We start from the raw sequence: 20,656 nt of genomic DNA, 5'->3' as shown, positions 1-20,656 counted from the left end.
GCGGCAGTTGCGTAGCAAATTTATAGTCCTTTAAGTTTTCCACCAGTTTGACCATCTTCGTCTCCTTTGCTCCTCTAATTCCGTGACGTAGGTATCACTCACTCATTCGTTCATCCATTCAACCAACCAACTAAACAACTAGCAAATATTTATTGAGCACCTCTTAGTTGCTAGAAACTATTCTAAGCTCTGAGTTGCAGTGAAAAAAAGAGACAAAGACCCTCTTCTCAGGATACTTCATCTTAGAATGGATACTCTAATCGAGATCATTATCCCATTTTCACATGAAGAAACCAAGAAAAAGAGAGAGGTTAAACCCTAAAGGACACACAGCTTATTTAGAGCCGGATTTACAATCTAAGTATCCTAACCAGCTTCCAGAATAAGACTAGAATAAGGATCTTAGGACTCATCTCATCCAACCAACTGATTCTGTTGATACAGAAAACCAAGCCACAGAGAGGGGCTGTGGTTCACACAGTCACACAGCTTTGGTGGGGCAGAGCTAGGACCATAGCCCAGCTTCCCAAGTCCCAGCCCCGGCGCCCTGTCCATGAGTGCATGGACCCTGCAGTGGCCTAAGATTCACTGGATCTGCCATCTTGTCACTGTCACTCTGTCTTAGTCCGTTCAGGCTGCTATAACAAAGCACCACAGACCGGGTAGCTTATTAGCAAGAGAGATTTGTTTCTTACAGTTCTGGAGGCTGGAAGTCTGAGATCGTGGTCATGCTATGGTTCTTCCGGGTTGCAGATGGCCAACATCTTGCTGTGTCCTCACATGGTAGAAAGGGCAAGGGATCTCTCTGGAGCCTCTTTTATAAATGCGCTAATCCCATTCATGAAGCCTCTGCCCTCATATCCTAATCAGAGCTCCAAGGCCCCACCTCCTAATGCCATCATCTTGGGGGTTAGGATCTCAGCATATGAATTTGGGTGAGAGGAGGGCACCAACATTGAGACCATAGTGACCTCCCTTACTTCCTTAACCAACAGATCTCCTGACTATAAGCACATTCCCTCAACTGTCTTACCCAGTCTTGCCTTCCACAGACTCTTAGTACCGGACCTGCCATACACTGTCCCCTAACCTCCGCCTTCCCTGTTCTTGCCACAGATGACCTGTCTTTGGCCCTGTCAAAGGCCACTGCCATCACTTGTGCACGGGAATCTCCTCCGTCACCTATTCAGGAGCCTCACTCTAAGAATTTTCCCCTCATCCCCTGCGTCACTGATTGACCAGATCAGTCTCATCGGCATAGGAGCATGTTGCAATTTGCCCCATCCTAAAAAATAAAAACAAAACCTTTCTTCACCCCATTTCCCCTGCTACCTATCAACCCATTCTCTGTTCCCCTTTATAGCGAAATCCCTCCAAATTGTTATTTTCCCTTGACTTTTGTCCACCCACTCTTTCTTGAACCACTCCAGTTAATAGTTGATGCCTAACTCTCTACCAAGCTGTTCTTTCTAAGTCACCATGTTGCTCAGCTCAGTGTTGTCCTCATCTTTCTCTACCTCGTGGCTGCATTTGACCAACCAGTCCCTCCCTCCCCTTCTCCCTCCTTGGAACCCCATTTTCACTTGGCTTCCACAATTCCACCTTCTCTTGCTTCTCCTCCTACCACACTCTACCATTTCCTCCTCCCTCTGGTCTCTAATGGATGGTGCAGCCCAGGACTCAGTCCTAAATCCTCTTCCCTTCTTTTCTTCGTTTCTCATGGTGGCTGTGGTTCCTGTATTTAAATACCATCTACATCTCCATTTTGGTCTCATCCCTGAAGCCCAGATTTGCATATCCAGTCGTCTATTGGGTATCTCCACATGGATATTTATGGGCATGTCAAATTTAACATGACCAATCTGGCCCCTCGCCAAACGTGCTCTGCCCACAGTAGTCTTCCTCCAGCTCAGGTAACAACAGATCCACACTTTCAGATGCACACGCCAAAACCTCAGCATCATCCTTCATTCTCCTCTCTCAAGCTTTACCTCCAATCCATCAGCAAATCCTGTCTACTCCACCTTTAAAATATTTTCATCTTCACACCTCTGCAGCTACCACCTTGGTAGCAGGGTAAAGAGAGTTCCCAGAGAAGGAAGGAGCATGTGCAGAAACCCTGAGGCAGGGGAAGATGCAGGACTGGAGTATCTCTGAAGGGATAAAGGCATGATTCTTGAGTCTGGGGAGTCGCCTGCCCTGTTGGCCCCGTTATGAAATAGGGTTGAAGGGATCGCTATGGGGATCTGAGTTTTGGCCACTGCCAAGCAGTCTGGCTGTCTGGAATGGATCTGGCCAGCTCTAAGGGATATACGTGATTCTGTTAATTGCATCTGCGTTACGTCTGCAATGTATGTTGTGTGTGTGTTCATATGCGTGCGTTAAGTATGCATTTTTTCCCACTCCACACATCTTTTCCTGGACTCTGAGCCATCAGTGTACTAATGTAGTTCCATGTCCAATCTGCTGGGGGATCCCCAGAAACGCCTGCTCATGACTTTAGGCCTAGATGAAGCAGTCTTTTTGTTCACAGACCTTTGGGGTTCCTTGTGTTGTTCTAGGCAAACATGACTTAGATTTTATGGGTTGGTCACCATGGAACAAGATGACCCTCCGAGCCCTTGGCTCGTTCTCTGCAGAGCCAGGACTCCTGCCCTTCTTCCCCCCACCCTCTTTTCTCCTCCTGAAATCAGGGTCTTCTGGAGACAGGGGTATTTGGGCACATGGCAGCAGCTGGGACAGGGGTCAAAGGCAAGGCAGGCTCAGGCCACCGACGTGCTCTGCTTTATCCCTAACAACCGTGTAATTGGAGGAAAATTGGCCCAATGTGGGGTGCTGGAAAGTTCAAAAAGGGTTGTTTCAGGGTCTTTGTGCCTGTTTTCTTTTCATGCTGGAGTGTTGAGTTGGAGCCCAGCAAGATGCTGGGCAAGCCCCAGAGCTCTCTAGAACTGGACAGTTATCTCGGGACAGAGTCACCTACCGGGGCAGGCAGGGGCTGAGGATGCCCTTGGGGAACATCTGAATAAACAGACCTTTTAGGTCTGAGAGGAGAAGAAGGATAAATGCTCTTAAGAGATGGCTCAGGATTCCTGCCCCCTGGCCTGGGGGCAGTGATTTCCTGGGACCCTCAGAGCCTTCTTCAGAAACCAGAGGGGCAGGATCATTAAACAGGCTTTGAACAGTAAGGCCAAGGAAGCACAGGGTCAGTTTCCTAGTCTGCTTTGACTCAGTTTCTCCAGCTATAAAATGAATAAATACTCTTATTACTGGCCTCCCTCCTAGGATTGCTGGGAGGCCTCCTGGTCAACCAAGCACCAAAGAGTTAAGGAAGCAGAATGGTGAAGCGGTTCAAAGTTCAGGTTTCGGTGTCAAAGAGACGTCTGTCCAAACCTTATTTATCAGCTGCGTCACTTTAGACAGGTTTCATAACCTCTCTGAGCCTCAGTTTCCTTGTGTAACATAATGACATTAGCAATGTTGCTTTAAGGATGAGATGAGATAATGGATATAAAGCACCTCCCACAGCAGTTAGCCCGCTGTAAGTGCCTTGCTTTGATAGAAAAAAAGGAAGGAAGGAAGAGCAACAAGATCAAAGAGATCATTATTATTGCTTTGATTCTAAAGCGAGTTGGTTATTATGATAGTTCTCGCCAAATATTCAAGTGTCCCTGTAGATTTCCCAGCTTCCTTTGCAGTTAGGTTTGGCCATGTGACTAGTTCTGGCCAGTAGACAGAGTAGATACGATATGAGTCATTGTGAGGTCAAGGAAATTAAGAGCCGGTGTGGCTCCTCCCTCCCTCTCACCCCAACACACTGACCTTGGGGGCCACATGTTCTCTATGGCAGTGCTCCCCAACCTTGTTGGCACCAGGGACCGGTTTCGTGGAAGACAGTTTTTCCACGGACGTTGGGGAGGGGGAGGATGGTTCGGGCGCTAATGCGAACGATGGGGAGCAAAAGGGAACAGCAGATGAAGCTTCGCTGGCTCACCTGCTGCTCACCTCCTGCTGTGCGGCCCGGTTCCTAACAGGCTGCGGACCGGTACTGGTCCACGGCCCGGGGGTTGGGGACCCCTGCTCTATGGCATCTTAGAGATAGAGCCAAGCCTTTATGTGAGTGTGGAGTCTGTGTCCACTGTGTTAACCCAGTGAGATTTCGGAGTTCCTTTGTTACTGCTAATAGCCTTCCTGACCGATACAGTCATCTATGAAGGAGAAATACATCTCCCCTGTTCCTGACCTCCTGGGGTATCTAGGGATGATGTTAATAACAGTGGCTGTAACAGCTACCATTTATCAAGCCTTTGAGAAATACTGCAAAGCCCATCGCAGATGTTAAACTATTCAGGTATCTCACGAGGTTCGTGTTTTGCTATTACATAATAATTGTGTTCCTAAAGTAAACTTTATTGTTTTAAAGGGTTCTCTTAAAAACTTCAGTGAGGAAAAAAACTGCTTAGGGCAAGAGTTTTAGACTATGACAACCAAGTTATTTCTCTTACAGAAGTGTCAAAAGTAAAGGGTTTTAATTGCTATTAGGACATTCTGAAGTTACAAACTACAAATAACAGATTTTCAAAACTGACATAAGCCAACCTAGAGGTCATTGAGCAAATGCTGAATTCCATGGAAGACAAGATTCAGGTCAACTTGCTTCCAGACCATCAAAATAAATTGTGGCTTTGTCCAGAAGTGCTAGTAAAAAGGAAGCCCCATTAGATCTCAGTAAAGCTGCTACCCTCCCCCGCCCCTGCAAAAAAAAAAAAAAAAACCCTAAAAATACATTATTAAAAAAAAAAAGGAAATCCCAATGGCAAAGAACAGACAGTCACCCACTAAAGTGGCCCATGGGTGTTGAAGCTGGAGGCCAATAGGCTTTCCTCTGATCCACGCAGGGATCCTTTCTGATCATGACAGTGGTGTAAACCAACAAGGAGCACGAATTGAGTTCCTTGCTGAACTGATCAGGTTACATCCAATTTGCATTACGAAAATTTGCATAGCAGGAAAAAGCCTGAATCTGATTTGTCCGGCAGATGAGGAAACCAAGAAAATATGAGGCCATCAGTGGCTACAGTGAGCAACTACGGAAACAACCCCTATTCAAGGTTCTCTGCTTTTTTGACTCTGCTCAACTCAAGAGTTCCCCTGATGTATAGTGACATCTGCATATCCTCATGAATGAGGGCACCACCTCTGAGCTGGGATTCGAGGCCTCTGAGTTTGGTTCTGTCCTTCTCTTGGGGTCTGCCAGGACGTCTTGGGCCTGTCCATCCCTCCACTTGGGGAAGGCCTGGAGCTTCCGCTCTGAATAGCAAAGCCGCTTTGGTCCTTGTTGGTGTTTCTGAAAATACCAGTAGACCTGGAAGGTGTCCAGGCTGCCTAGGAAAGTGCCTGGAGAAGGGGATTCACTTGATTTCATTACTAAAGCAAACAGTCCTGGTGACCTTTGGGAATTAGCACGTTTTGACTTCCTCCCTCCCTCAGGCTTTCGCTGGGCAGCTGAACATTCCACACCTCCCTGAGAAAGGGGAAGCACTTTGAGTGGGCGCTGGGGCCTGTTGGTGACTAAGCATGCCTCCTTCCGGCCTGGAGGCCTCTCACCGGTCCTGCACCGACTGAGGGGACGAACTGGCCCTGTCCTTTCTTGCCTTGCTTCCCAGTAGGTCAGTAGTGAGGCAGGTGAGTCTGGAAGCCAAGTCTTCAAGAAGATTCTGGAGGATGTAGACAGATTCAATCAACTGGGCCCTCTGGGAGTTCTGTTCATCTGCAAACAGGATGGCTCCCCTCACCCAGGGGAGGAAGGCTATTGCTTTTTCAGGCTCCCCTCATTGGCCATTCCCACTTTATGATTTACTCATGAAATTCAACAGGCCCTTACTGAAGGCCCTCTTGCGTGCCTGGGGCTGTGTCAGCTCACAATGGGTCACTGAGTAGATAGTAGACCTATTTCCCACTCTCAAGGACCTTCAGAACTTAACAGAAAGACGAGACCCACTTGTGAGGTAATAAATCACAACAGTCTGTAATGAGGGCTAAATTAAATACCATCATTATCCGTGGTAGTTAAGAGCCCAGGTTTGGCATTAGGTGTCTGGGTTCAAATCCCACCACCATCATTTTGGTTGAGTTTGAATTCGGGCAAGTGCCTTAACCTTCTTAGGCCTCTGTTTCCTTATTATAGGTTGACCAAGGGTACTAGCCTCAAGCACTTCTGTGGGGAATTAAATGAGCTGGCACATGTGAAGCGCCTTGTACAGTGCCTGACTCATGGTCTTAGGGTTATTACCAGCTACTGCTACTAGTTGTCAAAATATATTTGAGGGACCCCAGTAGTTTAGAAATCTTGAATCTAAACACACCCCCTTCTGCATAATGGTCATCTCGTCTTTATTTCTTTCAGCACTGATTGGTCATTTTGACGGATCAGTTACCCAAGCTGGAGCCCCTGGGGCCTTCATATGCATTTAACCACAAAACCCTGTTGATTAGACCTCACATCTATGTCCTCCACTCTAATATGACTCTTACCCTTCACTGGGTCCTCACACAGCCACACTGATTACTCAGGAGCCCTCATAACTGCTCACCTTGCTTTTGATTTCACCCTCTTCCAAACAAGCCTTACTACTACTCAAGAGAACTTGTTAAAATCCAAAACAGATGATCATTTCCTTGCTGAGACTCTTTCTGTGGCTCCCTCTGACTCTCAATAAACAGCCAAGTCCAGATCCTTGATCATGACCCGCAAGGGCCCTCATTCATATGACCCCTGCCTACCTCTAGAGCTTCATCGCTTGTGATTCTCAAGTCACCTCCAAGTCCCAGCAATGCAGCCCTGTACCCCAAATTCTCCTCCGTCTCCTGGTCCTCCGTGACCATGCACATACACCTCTCGAAGTCTAGAACCCTTTGTCCCTATCTCCTGAAGAGTCAAAATTATGCTTAAAAAAACAAAAACAAAAACCCTCCAAACCACTCTCTTTGGGAAGCCTTCCTTTCCCAGGTCCGGGTTAGCTGCCCCTCCTCTGTGCTCCCACAGTAGCTTTGCTTTTACAAGATCATGCTGCAGGTTTTTGTTTTCGTGTCTATCTCCTTCACTAGCATCTGACCTTCTTCATCTACATCTTATTCATGCAGGTGCAGGAAGGGACTGTATCTTATTCATCTTTGTATGTTCATATTGAAAAATGACTAGGAAGATGGATGGATGGATGGATGGATAAATGGACAAATGGGTAGATGGATGGATAGGTGAATGGTTGGATAGAATAGTGGATGGATGGATGGACGGACGGACGGACGGATGGACAGACAGATGGGTAGAGGGTGGATTTATGAATGGGTAATGGATAGATAAATGAAGGAATTCAATAAAGTGGCAAAAACCTCTAATTAGGTCTCGCGGCCATCAGCGGTACTGCAGAGACAAGGCTCTCTTTCTTGGAGCTTCACAGTTCAGGCCGAAAAGCGGAATGACCTTGCAACTAGCAGCCAGTGGGTTTTTTTTGACCTGGATTCTCCCCATTGTTCCAGCAGGAAGGCTGAGAAGGAGTGTTGATCCTAGAGGGAGAGAGGACACCCAGGTGGGCTTTATCCCATCATTGACCCAGCCTATAGCCTTTCTGCCGACCTCCTCAGGTCTGCCCTCATACGGGTCCCATTCAGTCCTTTTCTTCATCCAGGCATCATGGATTTATTCCCAGCTTGAACTACGGCAGATTTCCGCCTCCGATTCCAGGGTGACAGAGCAGCAGATGGCATGAGTACGGAGGATGCCTTGACCAATAGCCGCTGTGTGCGGCCCAGGGCTTACCCGTTCCTCTCAGGAGAACAGCACGTTTCACTCTGTTCGTTTTCCTGTTCAGGAGCTGCTCTTAGAGCAGCCACGTGAGAAGTTCACCTTACGCAGCTTGGAGCCTTTCTTAGGTCTTCGAGGAAGACCTTTCAGGCCGACTTGGTTCACTAAATAAACACAAATAAATCCTGGAATGGAATGAACTAGAAATGAAATGTCGTGTCGAGCTCCTCTTGATACAGAGAACCAGCATGCGGCCCGCCCAAGCCGAAGTGGAAAGACCCTGAGGCTTTTGGGAGAAGAGTCCAGCTCAGCCACCCTGGAATCCTCATTCAGGGTTTATGAAGCAGCAGGCAGCACACAACTGACTAAATATGGTTGTGTTTTTATTTTTGTCCAGCCACAAATACCGGCACATAACTGAAAACGATTCCTTCCCTTCCTGGAGCCTCGGAGCCAAGCTGGTTTTATTTTTAGCTTCAACTCTGGTTTTGAGCTTTTAGGACACTCAATACCCTCCCCACTGCGGGCAGCAGTGGGCCGATTTCAGGACTTTTGCCTAAACTGGAGCGTTGGTTGTCTGAGTGTAACTCTCACCAGGCTTTGTGCAGCTGTGGCAATAGAGGGTGGTTCCAGACAGACCCACCTAGAGACCCACTTCTACTCTTGGGGACTCCAAGAGCATCCTTTTCAGGGAGGGAAATGTACTCAGGGTGGATGGTTGCCCGGGCTGGGGCAGCGGAGGTGGCAACCCTGGATGAAAGGAAGCAGAGGCAAAAAGAAGACTAGGGAGGGGAGAAAAGAAGGGGAAGGCAGCTGTCACAGACTGAAAGCCTTCGAGGAACACAGTGGTTCAGAACCAGGCTCTGGAGGCAGACCCCCTGGGTCTACATCCTGCCTCCGCCACATCCTGTCACAGTGGCCTTGCAGAACGGGCTCAACCGCTCCAGGCTTCGCTGTCTTTATCTGTGAGGTGCGGGTAATTATGACACCAGCCTCTGAGCTGCGCTGCCTGAGATCCTACCCCTCTAGCGCGTGGCGTAGTGCCTGACACGCATTTGTGCCGCAACTCGTTTCAGTTATTATTGCCATGCTCTCATTGCAGCGCTAGACACTTACACATACAGTGTGTCGTTAAAACTTACTGTAACTCACTGAGTAGGGTTATTAGGCAGATGGAAAACGGAGGCTCGAGGAGCTGGGTAACTTCCCCGAGGTCCCGTGGCGAGAGCATGATAGAGCCAGACCTGAACCCAGCGTGACCAACCCCAAAGTCATAGCACCACGCCTTCTCTGGGACCAGTTCTTCCCCGTGTTAGAAAGGGGCTTATCACTGGCTCTATGAGAACTGCTCTAGACAAGGAGCTAGACTCCCCCTCCTCTCCTCTGGGCTCCCCCCTTTCTTCCCACTTTGGTGACAGGAACACACAAAGAGCAGTTACTGGGAGTGATCAAAAGAGCACTGGTCAAATCCATAGAGACAGAAAATAGAATGGTGGCTGCCAGGGACGAGGGGAGGGGCCCTGGGGTGGTGTTGTTTAATGGGTACAGCATTTCAGATTTGCAGGATGAAAAAGCTCTGGACATCTGCTGCACAGCAGTGAGAATATACTTAACACTACAGAACTGGACGCTTAAAAATGGTGAAGATGGTCAATTTTATGTTAGGGCTTTCGTTTTAACCACAATCAAACAAACGAAAACAAAACAAAACAAAAAAGAGCACAGGGAGTCAGGTCGCCGTTTCGGTGGGGCAGGGCATTTGAGCTTATCTTGTCCAACTTGCCAGCCTTTTCTCAGGCTTCCTTCCAGTCAGGAGTGTCACCAACAGCTCCGCTGGTCCACCCCTGCCCCGCACCACGTGGACCCCTTCAGGGCTGAGCTGCACACTTCTGACTTGAGGTGGTGAATGCTCCTCTCACATGCTCTGCCCTTTCAAACTTCCTTCTAGTCCCCTATCCCTCTGAAGTGTTTGTCCTTCAACCTGGAACGAAAAGGGGAAAATAGCAATCCCCCCGACCCCCAGCGGATCATGTCTGCATGATGTGGTGGACGAAGTGTGGGCTTTGGGGACAGAAGCTGGGAAGAAGCTCACCTTTTCTTCTCTTCAGTTCGCTTAGCTCTAAGATGGGATAATACATTTTTTCCACGTAGCCAAATGTGCACAATTTAAGCGGAAAAGTTCAGCCGGGCTATAAACTGCTCTTTTGCACGAGGAGATTCTGAAGAGTGAGATTCTGAGGATTCTGGGGACAGGAGATTTGGGGACACTGGTTTGGGCTTCCCTGATTAGGCTGCGTAAAGATGCTTGGACAGAGAGGCCTGGGAATGAGCACGGGGCAGGCTTTCCCTCTTGGCCTCACACTCCCGGGAGAGCAGGCTTCATGGAGACCACAGTGACTTACGGTCCCTCGGAAACTCAGATGGCCTTCTTTTCTGTGGGCATCAGCATGGACCGTTCTCAGGAGAGAGTCTGGCTCTGCTGCCACCACCCAACGTGGGACACCCCTCCTGGGCTGAGTTTTGCCTCCGGGTCTACACACCTAGACCGTGATCCCTGACCCAGGGCCGACTTTGCCATCTAAGCACAGCGGGGACAGTACCCAGGGCTGACAGTACTTTTTAGGGACCCATGAAAATGGTTTAATTTCTTTTAAAATTAGAGGAAAGGAATGAGTGTTCAGGTCAAAGTAAATGTTATATAATATTAATATATTTGTTTTTATACCAACAGTTATAAAATACAATATTTAATTTTTTTAAATAGGGGAAGGGGCCCGCAAAGGCAAAAATGCCCAGGGTCCATGGCAGTCGTAACGCAGCCCAGCTCTGGTCTGAAAAGCCAGGCTGGCAGGGACTACATTTGGCCCTTTAACCCCTGGTGATCTGCCCCACCCTCTTCTCCGTTCCTATAACGACTGCTATCTGTCCCACCTGTCCTCACCACTTAGGATCTGGAATATTCTCTCTGGCATTTTGTTTATTTTTAGAGACCCATTTCACATGCCCATTCCATCACTTGGCAATAGCTAGCTACCACAGGCACATGTTGAGAAAAGTTCAAAAGCCTGTCTGAGGTTCGTGGGAAAGAATGTCATGATCAGTTAGTGATGCCTCTCCGAGGCTCGTGAAGGGGTGTGTGGCAGCAAGCATGTTGTGTTCCTGCTTCCGACTGACCTTTGCCTTTTTATCGCCAACTTGACTCCCAGCTCCGCAAGTTAAGAGTGTGCCTTACACGTGCTGAGCATCCCACGTTGAAAGATCTAGAAGCCTCTTAATACCTGTTGATCGATTGGCCGAAGGGGTGTCTGTAAATACTCTTGATCCCGTTTCGTGTCCCCTTGACATCTTTTCATTCTTTTTTCCCCCTTCAGGCGCCTGAACAAGAATAAACTCCAGGTCCTCCCGGAACTGCTTTTCCAGAGCAACCCGAAGCTCACCAGACTGTGAGTAGAATGGAGTTGTGTTCCCTACCTGGTGTCTTGCCCGGCTTTGCTGACGCCGAGGATGTGGTTGCCTTAGCGTGGGGAGCCCTGAGCCGTGTGGACCTTGGCAGTGAGTCCGCACACGTGGGCGCTTGGAGCCAGGCTTCAGCGTGCTGGGTCCTCACACCCCCCTCCAGCCCGCCTTTCTTGCGTCCGTCCTTCCCAGATCATCCGCTTAAGTGGCCGGTGAGGGCTGTGGACCTGTGGTAGTGCATCTCTCCTTTGCAAGGAGAAACTCTTCCTTTTAACTTGGGTCTGAATTAACCTCAGGGAAATGCCCTGAGGGTAGGCTTGGAGGTGAATTGATTCACACAAGACTGCCGGTGGTCTCGGAGGAGGGCAGTGGTTTGGGTTAAGCATTTCAACCTCACCTGCTTGCTGGCTAGAAGGATTCCTGCCCTTTGCCTGCTTCCAACCGCTGCCAGTCCGGGAACCCTGGGTCTGGAGATCTGTGATTTTGTGGGAAAAGAAAGAAACACTTTGAATTTTGCTTTATCTTCAGAATGGTCCAGGGTATAATGGGGGGGTGGGGGGAGACTTGCAGGTTCTCTGTGTATTTATTCAGCGTGAGAGTTTGGATACTGAAGAGCTGGAGATGCACGTCGCGATGGAGATTGTGATTCGTAGATTGGGGTTATTAGGCAAGTGCTAATTACTGACAGTGAACAACTCCATGACTTTGAACCTGAAAGTCCTACCGGCAGTAACTAGTGTACGTTATGGGGTGAATTGGTTGCCCAAGGCTTGACTTTCTGGCTGGAGCGACAAGTGCCCGACTGCTTAGCAGTCAGGCAGTGAGATTTACGGCCTGGCTGGGAGGACTCTAACCTTACTGGGGAGGCTGCAAAGTGGTAGCCAGCCTTCTCATTTCCAATGGCCGTGTTTAATACCTCCGTATGCAGTCCGCCGATGCATGGAGATAAATTGGGAAATACGAAACGCATGTTTGCATGTGCACTTAAGAATGAGTTCTGAATTAGGAATCTATATCTCTCTCTGTACACACACACAGAGACTATATACATAAACGTACTTTCAAGGGCACTTGGCTGCAACAAGAACGGGCTGGGGTTGGCTGGGGTTTCAAGGGTACCGCGGCCTTGCTTGCCTTCTCTGGGGGACACCTGTACTTCGTCACGGTCTCCTCTTGCTGGCACTCCCTTTCTCTTGCTCAGTCCGCCCGGCTGACTGTGCTAAATGAGGGAAAGAGCATGCCTCCCTTTCCACTCTTCGGCTCTGAATCCACCTTGATGGACGTGAGGGTGCATGAGGTGCTGTTGCTGGCCCGAATGAGCAACAGCAACTGGGCAGACGGGGAAACCTCTCTGGTTTTTAACTTCCTCTTCCCTTTACAGTTCTTTCCTTAAATGCTCACCTAATAGCCATCTCTCCACCCAGCACTACCTTGTGCCTTTCAACCTGCTTTTAACTAAATAACGCAGACTGTATGCTGTTCATCTGGAATCTCAGCGTCACTTTCGAGGCAAGTAAAAGGTGCTTATGGGACTGGGGCTGCTGGGCAGCTTTGAGCGGGCAGGTCTGAGAGTTCCAGTTGCTGCAGGAGGTCAGGGGGGCTGATTCTTGCTCCCCACGGCCATCAGGTGAGGCCCATTTCAGGCGGGGCTGGTCTTGATCCAGGCAGAGGAGGAGTTTCAGGCCGTGATAACGGGCCTCTGCCATGCTGGGGGCCAGGCCCAGGCAGGTAGCACAGGGGCATGGGAAAGTCCAGTGTCCTAAAGGCCACTTTCTAACTGAAAGAGGTCGGGAGAGCCACTTTCCCTTCTGTGCCTAAATGTCTTCATCAGGAAATGGGAGGTGCCTCATCTTCCCTTCTACCCACCTCACCAAGGAGCTGTACTGTATCCGATGAGATTATGGTGGGCATGCATTTTCTAGGGTTTAAAGTGCTGTGTGAGTGCAATTACCAAGATAGCTGTTGTTACTCCTACAATTCCCATCTTCACAACTTGTTTCTAATCTCCTTTCACTGGGAGACGTGAAGAAACCAGGAGCTGCCGTGGGCCCTGAGATCTGTTACACGGAGCTTTTGTCTTCAGGCCAGAGAGCTACAGCTGGGAAGGCAGGGAGGACGCTTGGCTCATTTTGGTTTCTGCCCCTCTCCAGGTCCCCAGCCAGGCCCAATGTGACACATAGGCACTCAGGAATGGGTGGATGAATAAATGAATGATACAGGCCCCAGGGTATGAACCATGTTCTGAGGGAACTTTGAATCTTTTATCCACCATTCCTTCATTCACTCATTCGTTTGTTTGTTCATTCGTTCATTCAATAAGCTTTTCCCAGGTGCTTGTTCCAGCCTGGCCTCTGTGCTGGGTGTTAAACTGCAGATGTGAAGTTTGCCCAGTTCTCTGTGTGCCCCGTCATGACACATTCTGAATGGCTGCCAAAGAGCTGAGAGCTAAATACATATTTTTGTTCATTGAAGCAGCTCTATTAACCCAGGTTTGGGCTATAACCAGCAATCCCTTTTTCTCCCTGGGCTTGATCTTTGATTTTTCTTAATGACCCTATTGTGTCTTTGTCTCATTTTGTCAGCCACTCCAGGGCCTTTTTGGAAGTAAACAGGGTGCAAATTAGAAATCAATAAATGTGCAATCATGAGTGTGTATACATATGCCACTGGCTCTGTTTTCAAAGAGCACTGCCTCTCGATAGACGCAGTGAGCCGTTTTCCGGGGAATGCTAAGTGGGGCTGCTGGGTGGCCGTCTCCTCCACAGTCGGCCATGTGGGTTAAACAGCGTTCTGACGCACCTTTTCTTATTAGATCTACAGACAAAGGCTGCTTAATATTCAATGATTATCTGAAAAACACCTTTTGGAAAGGCTATGGTCGTATAATAAGACATGTAGTGATGGGAAAGGGAAACAATAGTTATTGAGAATCTATTATATATATGATTATAATATTATCACTAACTAGTAAGTGGCAGAAATGCGACAAATTAGTTTAACTCAGAGGGGAAATATGTTAGTTAATGTGCATGGGAAGGCCAGTGGTAGTTATGGTTGGCTTTAGGAACAGCTGGATCCAGGAGCATGGCGGTGTCATCGGGACTTCATCTCACTCCCCCCAGCCCTAGGAAGAGAGCACAGGATGGCAGGCAAAAGCAGAAGACTCTGAGGGCAGTAACCTAGCAACCAGGGTGGAGAGGGTGTCCTCGACAACAGTCCTGCAGGAAAGAACTGAGGGTCAGTTGCTTACCTTGGTCGCACGTCCAGCTCTGAGCAGATGCGGTTGCTGGTGAGATGGTGTCCTCTGACTGACCAAGTTTGGGCCATGCATCCATCACAGTTGTTTGCAGATGAGGGTGTGCAGGGCCTGGGAATGGGTTTCCCAAAGGGAAGAGTAATTCTGTTATCAGAGGACAGGGGAAGACATACTAGACTTGAACACAGCAGACATCTACAAGTTTATTGAGCATCTAGTCTGTTCAGTTCCCTGTGCTTTCATTGAGTGGTGTGGATCCTCACAATAACACTTCAAGATAATAACAATAGCAAACACATTGAGTGTTGGGTGCTCTTCTGAGCACTTTACATAGAACTTGTTGGATACTCCTAATGACGCTATGTGGTAGGAACTATGAGTACTATTCTGTGGATGTTAAACTGAGGCTCAAAGAGGTCAAAGAACTTGCCCAGCATCATGCAGTTACTCAGTGACAGAACCAGGAATCGAATGTGGGTAATCTGACTCCGAAGTCTGTGCTTTTTTTCTACTACAATTAACTCCCTGCCTCAATACTCCCATTTTACAGATGAGGAAACTAAGGCCCAGAGTTTAAATTACTTGTCCGTACCCGTATTTCTAAGCAGCAGCACGGGGCACTCTGCCTCAATACTCAGATTTAGCCTTCACGCCAATCCTGCAAAGAGAATCATTATTAAATCTACTTCTACCTCCGCTTGCCGCAACTAGAGAAAGCCCATGCGCAGCAGCGAAGACCCAACACAGCCAAAAATAAATAAATAAAATAAGTAAATTTATTTTTTTAAAAAAATCTACTTCTAAAGCTTAGAAGTGTTATCTGACTTACCCATAGTTGTATAACCAGGATACAACGGAATGGGGAAAGAAATGCATGTGTGTTGCTGCAAAGTACCTCTGTTTTCTACCATGCCACACTGCTGTGCTAACTGTTGTGGAGAGCTGAAGTCATGCTAAAAAGGATTGGTGATGGACCTGTCATACATCCAAGTGCTCTGTCAGGCCTTGGCTGGTTACCCCGCCCCACCCCCCTTAGATGCAGCACCATCTGACTCATTGGTGCATGTGTATAATAGTGATGTATCTACCCTCTTACTCTGTCCTTTAGCGCATAGAGCACGAGCCATAGAATCCTAGAGCTCAGAAGTGCCCTGAGGCTTAGGTAATACCACTGTGGTCTGTAAAACACCCAGCAAGGTCTCTATCCTGCTTTGGGCACTCCATAAATATTAGCTCACTCCTGTCCTGATGTATACTATAAGATTTTCAAGGATCAGGACTGTACTTCTGCTCTTTCTAGGTTTCCTATCACTCTTGACTGAGCACAGGAGATGGCAGTAAAGTGAAAAGGTTAAGGGGCTGCCAGTTACTTGCTGTGAGACCATGGGCAAATTACTTAACCTCTCTGGGTCTCAGGTTCTTCATCAGTAAAGTAGACAATAATAGAACCTACTTCTCCAGGTTGTTGTGAGGTAAACGGAAATAGCCCAGGGACAACCTTTAGCATTGACTATAGCCCATAGTAAAGTGCTCAGTGAAAGATGGCTATGGTTAACTTTTGCTGGCTGATTGATAGGAATGGTGCATATGCTGGGGCTCTGGCATCTCTGGTGTAAACATTTCAGCACCTCTCAAAGAGTTCAGGCTCCAAAATAAATGAGGGTTGAGGGAGGACTGCACCGGGAGTGGGAAGACCCTGATCCTCATACTGGCTCTGCCACCCACAAGCTGTGTGACCTTAGGCATGTTACTTCATCTCTCTGGGCCTCATCTAGAGAGGCTGGGATGAAGCGTGGTCTGTTACGTGGTCTGTAAGTTATTAATTTCTCCTTTTTGGCCTCTCCTTCAAGCTTTCTCTTTTACCTACACGTGGGGGAAGGAGGGAAGGATTCCTGGTGATTTGGAAGTTAAGTGGTTAATGTTGCCAGAAATTCCTTAGAAGAAGCAAAAGACAAGATGAAAACAGTAATTAAAAGCTGCCTGCCTTGCACCAGATTAGGGAGCTTTGAAGGGGTTGAGAGGCACACAGTGGTTCACAACTGTTGTTTTTAAAAATTTGACTTTGCCGTGTGAGGATGAGCAGACCACTGGGGTCCTTCTGGTCCACATCTCCTGGATTCATGTCCAAAGAGTCCGTTACATATTTGGTAGTGGTTTAAAGCCTGTTGCTGAAGAAGCGGTTGTGCTAGCAGCAGGACGGAGGCCCCCAATTATTCTTCACACAGTCCTTCGAGGTATTTGGCAGATTTAAAACATGCCACTGGGGTTAAACCGCTGTCACTCACTTGGGTCAGTGGAGTTGCAAGAGACTTGGGAAGTTAATCCCCAGGCAGCTGAAAACAACATGAAATGTGACCAGCCAACTTAGCCCCAAGTCACTGGGGCTGCTATCCTGGTGGGGCTGCTTCCCTCCCAAAGAGTTGTGAGACCTGTTTCCAAGGAACTTACTTGCAATGAGTGGGCCATCCCCAGAACTCTCATTTCTGCTACCTTGTACCTCTCCTTCGTATTTACCATTTTCTGCCCTTATCACCAGCCATGTGCATCCATGCCCTGTATCCCCAAACAAGCCAGAAGCTGCATTCAGCAAGGTGATCTAATGTTTCTTTGAAGTAACCCAATATTAGAGCAAAGAGCAGGGGCTTTGGAACTGTCCAGACCTGGGTTTGGATCCTACCCTCTGGTGACTGACACTGGGCAAGTGACCTCAACTTTCTCAGTCTCTGGTTGGTTAGCAGTGCAATAGGGATAATCATTATAGTTCCTGTCGTAGTTTGCTAGTGCTGTGATAAAGAAGTACCTCAGAGGCCACAACAGTGAGAGGCCCGCGTACTGCAAAAAAAAAAAAAAAAAAAAAAGAAGTACCTCAGACCGGATGGCTTAAACAACAGAAATTTGTTTCCTCACAGTCTGCGGCCCGGAAGTTTCAGATCAAGGTTCTGGCAGGTTTGATTTCCTGAGTGCTGTCTCCTTGTCTTGCAGATTGATGGTCTTCTTGCTGCCCCTTAACATGGTTGTCCCTCCGTTCACGCTCACCTCTGGTGTCCTGTCCTCTTCTCATAAGGACACCAGTCATGTTGGCTTAGGCCCCACCCTAATGGCCACATTTAACTTAGTCACCTCTTTAAAGACCCAATCTCCAAATACAGTTACATTCTGAAGGATGGGGGCAAGGGCTTCGTAATGTGTACGAATGAACACCTTAGCGTATAATAGTTCCCAAGTGTGCATTGCATATTTACTGTGGGTCAAGTGCTCTGCGAACTGCTTTTAGATAGATTCTCTTCCTCAATCTCAGGCTTGGGAGGTTAGATACTACATTAGCCCCATTTTACAGATAAACACACCGAGTCCTAGAGATTTAGACAGCTTGCCCAAGGTCACAGAGCCAGTCACTGACAGAGCTAAACTTTAAACCCAGGCTTGCCTGACTACAGAGCCCACATCCTTACCACAGTTTCCATACTTATGAGAAGCCAGTAACTAAAGGGCCAGCACTCCCTCGTAGGAGCTCAGTTAGTGCTCTAGTTCCTTTATCTCTTTGAAGCCCTAAATGAGACCAGATCTGTTGAATGACTGGAACCCTGTACCTCTAGGTCGTACCTTCTGCTACTCGGAGCTCCTTTTGTAGCCACCTTAGTCTTCCAATTCTGCACTGACCTTTAAAACATAACTACATGCAATATGTGTCTCCATAAGACTCTGTATTGATGTGAAACGATGCTCTAAAAGTGAAAAATCAGTGGAGAAAACAAAAACCATACTATTCAGTTTTCCAGCAGAGTTATCCAATGTGGTGAAATGATCATAGGACGATGGGAAAACCAATCCGTCAGGACGATAGGGGCTTCAGAGACCGCCTGCCTGCTTGCCTACCTGGAGTTGGATCTCAGAGACCTGTCCCCGCCTCTGGTGTGGGCTGGCGCAGCCTTCAGAGGCCAGGGGACGGGTGGTGAGACCAGCCTCACTATCGCAGGCGTGGGGTCGCTTTTTCCAGGGGCACGGCTGCCTAAAGCTCATGGAAAAAGTCCCTGCAAACTGGAGCTCCATTTCCTTCTCCAGCATTTCCCCAATCACCGAGCACTGTGGTGAGGCCAGCCTTCCGTTTGCTTTATGGCGGGCTTCGTCACCTGCATGCTTCATCGTGTGCTTGAAGACGGGTTTAGCTGTAATCTGTGTGTGGAGATAATGGGTTACAGTGGGTGCCCTGTCACTCTTGGGATTTCTGTTTTGTGTGAGTTGCACTCTGTAGTACCCCTGAATCTGGAGCGAGGAAAGAAGGCAGGCAGGGAAGGTTTCTGTTCTTCTCTCCTCCACTGAGCCTTTATCCAGCTGAGCACAGAAGCCTGTTGCCTTATTCACAGAGTTGATTATAAGGCTAATACTTTGGATTGCCTTATGGACTCATACTATAGAATTTCAGAGCTAGGAATAAAAGTTATCTGGGCCAGTGTTTTTCAACCTTTACTGTGCATCTGAACACCTGGGAATCTGGTTAAAATGTGGACTCTGGTTCTGCAGGTCTGGGGTGGGAACTAAGAGTCTGCATTTCTACAGGACCACACTTTGCAGAGCGAGGATCCAGACTACAGTGGTTCTCAGACTTAGCATATAGAAAAACTAATCCCTTGAGGTTCTAATTAAAATGCTGATTCCCAGACTATGTCCCCAAGGACTCTAGTTTCATTAGATCTGGAATGGATGTAGGGATTTGACTCTGTAAGTAGGCACCCTGGGTGATTTTGGTGTATGTCACCCATGGGGCATATTTTGGGAAACACTGATCTAGTACAACCCCTGTTATTTTATAGATTTGGGATCAGAGGAGGAACCAAACATTTCATGAGCACCTATTGTGTGCTGCACACCTTATGCATTTGCCGTTTTCTTTGGTCCTCCTTCAAGGTAGGTGTTTATGCCCACTATACAGAAGATGAAACTGAGGTTTGAGGAGTTTTAACTAACTCGCCAGGAATAAACCCAGGTCTTTCTGAGCCCCAATTCTGTATATTTTTCTGCTTTATAATGTGCTGCTTGTGCTGAAATACATCTTGAAAAAGAAGGTTGGGCAGACGGGAGAATAAGAGAAAAATCCTGGGCCTCTATAGCTTTCAAGGTTCAGTATTTGTACTTTTATGCTCATATGAGTGTGTATGAACATATGCTCATATCTGAGATCTAGGGTATTAAGACTTGAAACATTAAAAGAGAAAAATTTATAGACTTAAATGCATGTTTGCAAGTAGACTTTTCTAAGTTCCCTACAACTTAGCAAAGGCAGAGTGAGGTTTTACATCTTCGAATTCTTTAGCCCTTCGGGCCAGCAGCAGAATTTTCTAAAGTGATCAGGCAATACTTGTACTTGAGAACATTCTGCCAGCTTGGAAAGTTTTTCTTTTTTATTTTTTTTAAGAAAGAAAGAAAACCAAGCTGTGACTTTACAATGCTTTGGAATTACAGAATATGCTTGTAATTTTTACAATTCTGCACAGACTTCTTTGCCACATCTGGTTGATATTACTGGCAGGGATATATGGGGGAATAAACCATGGGCTGGAATGTGAAACATCCCACAAAATGAGTTTCTTATAGGTTGCTGTATAAAACATTTTGAGTCTCCCTCTCTTTGGACGGGTGGCTTAAGTGATTTCATGGATTTAGTATTTTCTTTGGTTTGAAGGTAAGGGTTTTTGCTGGTCTTCTTGGTGGGGATTCCAGGATGGTTTTCCTAGGATGTATGGAAAGGGTTAACGTTTGAGAGTCAGGCCATGGATCAGGGTGGAAAAAGCCACGCTTGCAGGAAGTCAGACCAAGGTTTGGTGAAAAACACTGGACACTAGTGATGATGGTGAAGCCCGGGTGCCAATTGAATTGCTACAGAAAAAGGAAACATGTAGGGAGAAAGGGTTATCTGTGTAAGGGCTTCAGGAGACCTCCTGAATCTTATCTTAGCTGGTTCATGAAACAGCTGATGGCAAGAAGAACTCAAGTTCTTGCAAAGCCAAAAGCCTTGGTACATCTGTGCATTCTCTGTCCTGGATATGAAAACCGTGAGTTGGGAAAATGGAAAAATAAAACAAACACCCAGGCTGTTACCTGGCTTGTGGTCAATTCCCTACTGGGGACATTCTTGCCCAATTCCC

The 20,656-nt window shown here is 47.6% G+C and overlaps 1 protein-coding gene across 1 annotated transcript in view; it reads left to right on the top strand.

Moving 5' to 3' along the window:
- The window catches only part of SLIT3 (slit guidance ligand 3), a 620,113-nt gene that overhangs the window by 91,493 nt on the left and 507,964 nt on the right, over positions 1 to 20,656 (top strand). The window contains exon 4 of the mRNA XM_029218173.1: positions 11,173 to 11,244. Coding sequence (XP_029074006.1) covers positions 11,173 to 11,244 — 72 coding nt within the window. The remainder of the gene's footprint in view (positions 1 to 11,172; positions 11,245 to 20,656) is intronic.

This window comes from Monodon monoceros, unplaced genomic scaffold, assembly GCF_005190385.1.
Source record: "Monodon monoceros isolate NGI ecotype Baffin Bay Population unplaced genomic scaffold, NGI_Narwhal_1 Super_Scaffold_12, whole genome shotgun sequence".
Lineage (NCBI taxonomy): Eukaryota > Metazoa > Chordata > Mammalia > Artiodactyla > Monodontidae > Monodon > Monodon monoceros.
The sequence above is the reverse complement of the archived record's forward strand: the minus strand, read 5'-3'. Positions and strand labels throughout refer to the sequence as shown.